The 6,000-nt window shown below is 53.2% G+C and overlaps 1 protein-coding gene across 2 annotated transcripts in view; it reads right to left on the bottom strand.

Annotated features, from left to right (window-relative positions):
- Window positions 1-6,000, bottom strand: part of ITPR3 (inositol 1,4,5-trisphosphate receptor type 3) — an 85,056-nt gene that overhangs the window by 49,631 nt on the left and 29,425 nt on the right. For both annotated transcript variants that reach the window (XM_019514191.1, XM_019514190.1), the window contains exon 3: window positions 947-1,068. In XM_019514191.1, the coding sequence (XP_019369736.1) occupies window positions 947-1,068 (122 nt within the window). The remainder of the gene's footprint in view (window positions 1-946; window positions 1,069-6,000) is intronic.

The following is a 6,000-nucleotide window of genomic DNA, read 5'->3' on the forward strand; positions in this document are numbered from 1 at the left end:
CTCCCTCCTGCACATGCACAGCAGCTTGTCGTGCTGTAAACTTTTATGTTAAATGTCATCGTGCATTATTAGCATCTCCCCGTCACACACACATGCATGGCCCTGTGATGGCCCAGAACACAGATATCCTACCAGGGCATAGGAAGATGAAAGCTTTCAGGCCAAATTCATCCCTGGATGTTAGTGGGTGTAACCCCCCCAAAGCCTCTGGACCTGTTCAGGTTGATGGCAATGTCAGGGCTAGCCCAATGCATTTCTACCCACAGTGGAAGCAATAAACCTGTCATCAGATCCCTGCTCTGCAATGTATTTGCCACTCCCTGCTCAAGAGCAGATCTAAAATGTCAATGCCACAGACCTAAGGGATTCCCCTTTCTCCCAAGGACGGAGAAGCCAGCCTGGAATGAAAGCAAAGGAGAGGCAAGGAGACAGCAATGAAATCCAAGGAGAATTTATCCGACTGCCGAGGGCAGAGAAGCAAACAAAGGGGTGGATGACGAGCGCCCCATGCAATTCCAACTCACTGGTGCAACATGCTTTGTGATATACCCCCGTGGTAGTCTGTCCGTATAACAGTAACAACAATAGCAATGGTTCTGTTTGTCTCCAGATCTCATAGTGGTCTGCAAAGGAGGCCGCTATCACTATCCCCATTTACTGGGTTAAGATATCTTAGAAGATTATATAGATAAAAGCCTGCTGCTGCTACCAGATAACGGAATAGTTCCTCTCGTTCATGGGAAAAGAGGGCCATGATGGTCCCTGGCGGGGCAGACCGTTACACAAACTTCACCAAAAAAGGGCCCAGCTTTCCAAGAACGCCCCAGGGAAAGGCAAAAGATGTGCCCATGGTTGTGGGGTGAAAGGCTGGCAAGTCCTCAGCCAGTTACTCCATGATGCCATGAGGACCGTCGGCGGCCAGAGCGCCCGGGGGAACGCTGCTCACCTGGAGTTTCTGAAGCAGCACGACATCGGCGATCTTATCCTTGTTCTGCTTGGTCTGCTTGGCTTTCCAGTACTGCTTCTGGGCGGAGTAGCGGTTCATGGGACATACTTTGAAAAGGCAGTCTAGGAGGAGAAGCAGCCAAAGGTTAGCCTGGGTCACCAACACGGCATGTCTGGTACATCCCCTGATTTCTGTGAGTGTGGGGTGCAGCAATAACCCTGCAGAGATGCATCCTATGTCAGCATCACTCCTGGGACAATCCCCGAGATGCCAGGGGTTAGGGCACCGGAGACCAAGGGGCAGGCCTTCCACTCGGGAGGCTGCCAACTTACTCAAGGTGAGGGTATGGGCACTGCCTTCGCATCTGCCCCACACAGCCCCTACGTCAGGTGTTTTTATCCCTGTCAGAAATCACCAGGCAGCTCTGCAACATTTGCAGCGACTGTCCTGGTGCAGGCAGTCTGCGCACATGAGCACCCGTCTGTCCGCAGCTACGCATGCTGAGGCTGCAAACCTGGGGCGCGCACTCAGGCCTGAAGTATTTCAAGTGCAACCCCCGGTATATTAACAAGTACCGCCCAAGAGCTGTTCAGAACAGCTGGTTTCTTCACCTCTGCTGCTTTTATAATGAACTACAAGGGAAACAGGATATGGACTAGAAAAAACAACAGTGCTGAAGATCAATTGAACCACACTAGGAGGAAGCAGCAGCAGCAAGCTGCGGGCTTCACAAGGAAATCTTGCACAACAGAAGTCTGTGTGAAAAGCACCCAGTCTGAGACAGTCACAGCGCAATGGCTTTGGGCTTTGCAGTGGCTGGCTGTACCTTGGGTCCCAGAGTTACTGCGAGCGCCTCTCTCCTTCCCCCTTGTAACCAATCCATGCAGCTGCAACCCCCTATCAATACTCACAGAGAGGATAACAGACTTACTACTGGTGCTAGTAGTGATGGGGCGATGTCTCAGCTCACTGGGGAGACCAGCTTCGGGAGCAAGCACCCAGGTCTGGATCCCAGCTCCCCAAACACATGATATTTCTACTCATGGCCAAACTTCTCCATCCCCCCCCTTCCAGGTTCCACCTGATTTTCTGGGGAAGGGCTTCATGGTGTTGCAATCCAGGTGCCCTACTTTAGGATCTCTGAATTGAGAAACAAGGGCAAGCTCATGGAAAACATGAGGCTGTTGGCACTGTGGAGGCTTGGAAGATGTGGGGGCAGAGGCTGGGGAGGAAGAAGTATCAGGCCCTGGGAGCCTGGATCACTCCTGAAATAGCAGCCCAGAAACCTGAGATGCAAAAAGAAAATCATTTCGCTCCTTGGCTCCCAGCCCGAGGTGCTGGCAAAGAGGTAAGTCTTTACCTGGGAGTGACGAACAAACAAGGCTGGGGGAGCAGTTCTCACCGTCCCGGGGCTGTTGGAGGGAGGCCAGGTTTCATGTTTCACTCCACAGGTCTATTTGCTCATGGCAGAGCCCATGCTAAGGGGCTCTTGTGATGCCGTGCCAATAGAAAGGGGGTGCCAGACCCACCTTTGTGGCGGCTGATAGACTTTGGACCGGGTCTGGGCCCTGCGGGGGGGTGGGGCGGGGGAGACGCCAGGAACTCAGAGGACAGTCTGCTTCCCTCCATCGGGACCTGGGGTGCTTTACTGCTTTCGTGCCTATCCCCACAATAGGACAATTATAAAAGGATCATAGAAACGTATCTGTTATCCAAGGATCGCATAGTGCTTTGATCCTGCCGTGAATTATGCTGCAAAAAGGACCTTGCTGAAGACGTCTGGCTGCCAAGAGATGGCTCCACATCAAAGCCCTGGATCCAACCATGCCCCAGCCTTAGGAAAGCTGAAACCGAGCACAGAGCACTGCCGCTCACCACCTTTGGGAAACTGAGGCACAGAGTAATTTAGCAGCTTGCCCTGAAGCACAGACCCAGGTTTCCTACCCAAGTTCTGACTCCCAGGCCCAGGACCCAACGACTCTGCCCCTTAAGAGGGTGATGGATGGAAAAGTCACGGCTGGCCTTGCAGGAGTTGTGAGCTTGCTGCCCATGGGAGCAGAGGCCACTGTGTGCGACAGTACTGACTGTGACCCAGCACACAACTGGATGCGCCTTACTGTCTCATCGGGGCTTTCCTTTCGTTCTCTCCCAGTTTCCCTCGTTCTGACTCAGAACCACATTTCACGGCTGCACGTTGCAAAACCCCATAGCAGAAACAAAAGCCTCCAAGGTTGGTGCTGGAGCTTTGTAGGACCCATCGACCTTTTGTCACGGCTCCCATAATTTATCGTATGCATTATCTTGGCCACTGCCCTCCCCTGCAATCACAGAGTGATAGAGACGTAGGGGTGGGAGGGACTCCCAGAGACCAGCTAGTCCAACCCCCGGCCTGAGGCAGGATCTTCCCTACCCAAACCGTCCCATACAATCCATAATCTAACCTCTTCGTAACACTACCGCCAACCCTGACACAAGACCTAACTTATAACATAAGACATAAGGCACAGGACTTATGAGAGGCTGGGGTTATTTATTCTGGCAAAGAGAAGACTGAGGAAGGATTTAATAGCAGCCTTCAATTCTCTGAAGAGGGGTTACAAAGAGGATGGAGCTGGACTGTCCTCAGTGGTGGCAGACGACAGCACAAGGAGCAATGGGCTCAAGTGGCAGCAAGGGAAATTTAGGTTGGATATTGGGAAAAACTCTCATGAGGAGGGTGGTGAAGCATTGGAATAGGCTACCTAGAGAGGTTGTGGGATCTCCGTCCTTGCAGGTTTTTAAGACCCGGCTAAACAAAGCCTTGGCTGGGATGATCTACCTGGGCCTGGTCCTGCTCGGAGCAGGCGGTTGCACTAGATGTGACCTCCCGAAGTCCCTTCAACCCCCATTTTCTATGATTTTATACCACCCAAACCTGCAGCGGGTAAAGCAGGGGGACCACAGCAGCCAGGACTGGCAGCAAAAGCTGATTACAGCAAACCCAGCTCAGCAAGCGTGTGCTCCAGAGTAGGTCAGGACAGGGGCTAAACTGAACCAAACTCAAACACCAGGAAAACAAAGGACTTTGCGGGGAAACTCCCTGAGCAGGAACCAGACTCGTCTTGGCATGTTAATCCATTAGGATCAAAGTCCCCCTGGGAAGCCCCCTGTGCTCCGCACCTGGCAAGAGGCACTCAGCAGCTGGCAGGATCAGTCCCGCCCGCTCACACGCAGCAACGAAGCTGTCTGCTCTCTACACGTGCACGCAGAAACCCACCGAGAGGAAGGCAGAGGCAAGCCAGGCACAGAAAGCCCCAGCGCGGTGGAGGATTTAATCGCTGCATTTGCTTTTCCCTGACATGCCTGAACGTGGACCTCAGAAATGCCTGGGGGGGATCACAAGAAAAGCAAGGGAGCAGGAGCTGCCAGCCGTCTTTCAGACACTCGGCAGCCCCAGCCAAGCCCAGGCACTACACAGCTGAACTGGGTGTTTCTGGCCTTGAGGCAGCTGGAGGGAAGACTCCCAAGGTATTTTAAACCCCTGAGCCTGACTCTCCTTCCACCTAATTGCCTGTATGCCACACTGGCACCACTTAAAGGGGGTAGGAAAAGGTCTCGGAGACTCTCCTCTCCTCGTCTCACATAAAGGTCCTGTCCAGCCAGCCGTGGGACTCTGCCACGGCCTTGCCGCTGGCCCCAGCACAAGGCCTGGAGCAGGGCTGTGGCCAGGATGCTCTGCCCTCCGGCTACCCACTGCTTGCCAGGAGCCCAGAGGAGGCCAAGCATATGTTAGAGCAGCTCAGTGTCTGCTCCACCTTGCACCTGGTGCCCCAACCCAGAGGAAGATGCAAGTTAACTTCGAGCCTCTCTCCACCCCTGCCAAAGAGCTTCAAGAGAGTAGCCAAGGCCACTGCTGCACCACCCACCTGGTGACACGCGACTGCTTTTCTGGCTGCTATAACAAGGCCCCGAGTCTCACACAGACCTGACATAAGACTCCCTAAATTCTGGAGGAGTTTGTATGTATGATTCCCCTTCAGCCTCATCTCCAGGGAGAGAGATTTTACTGGCTGTGAGGGCAAGGAATCAAGATGCGCATCTTATTGCTAGCATAGGTTTCCCCCTCTTTACCTTAGGCTGCTCCCATCCAAGCCAAAGACCCATTGGCATCACAGGCGCAGGCTGGAGCTATGCAGAGCTTGCTGGCTTTTGCTGTCCAAGTCGAATATGTTCCACCCCAGGATGGCAATGCAGAAGCCCAGAAGGGAACAGGAGTCCCCGGAGGAGCACTGCACCTCTCACGGAGACCAGTGTCATGAGACATGTTACAAAGCAGAGACACAAAGCTGGGAAGCTCCATCTCTAAATGAGATGTATAGGCATCCCATTGCAACAAATGACGAGGCTGTGATGAAGGTCAAAAAAGCTCCCATGCTAAGCTCAGAGGCTACAAGGTCCTCCGACACAGTCTTTTCATGTGCAACCATGAACTTTGGTGCTGAGTCAGAACGAGGGAAACAGCATGAACAAGCATCATGTGTGTAACTGGACCCAGACACGGACAAAGTAAAAAAATATCAGTATTAACTCTTAAATATGCACACCAGATCATGGCCCTGTGGTCCCAGGTGCTGTATGCACATGCACCAACAGGACTGGATCTTCTAGCAAGGCCACTTGCCCATCCTTCAAACGCTTCTCCTCTGCCACAATGCTACCAATCAACTCAGAGGCTTCACATCCCGGCACGTTCTCCCACGGTGCCGTATCCCCTTGCACGGACCCACCTGTTGCGTCTTGCCTTCTTTGGTTGGAAGCTCTTTGGAACTGGGACTGTCTTTTTTGTTCCCTGTTTGTACAGCACGTAACACAGCGGGGTCCTGGCTCATGACTGGGGCTCCCGCCTGCTCCCACAATGCCAGTAATAGGTGCCTGTGTCCCCACAACCTGTGACATCTATAGTCCAGAACAGGGGAATTTCCCCGGGCTGCACCTGAAGCACATGGAGGCCTTGGTATGAGGAAGGAACAGGAGCTGGTATTCCCAGCTCACATTGCAATGGAACAAGCAGCAGG

The sequence above is a fragment of the Gavialis gangeticus genome, unplaced genomic scaffold (assembly GCF_001723915.1).
Source record: "Gavialis gangeticus isolate Ggan-Ray unplaced genomic scaffold, GavGan_comp1, whole genome shotgun sequence".
Classification (NCBI taxonomy): domain Eukaryota; kingdom Metazoa; phylum Chordata; order Crocodylia; family Gavialidae; genus Gavialis; species Gavialis gangeticus.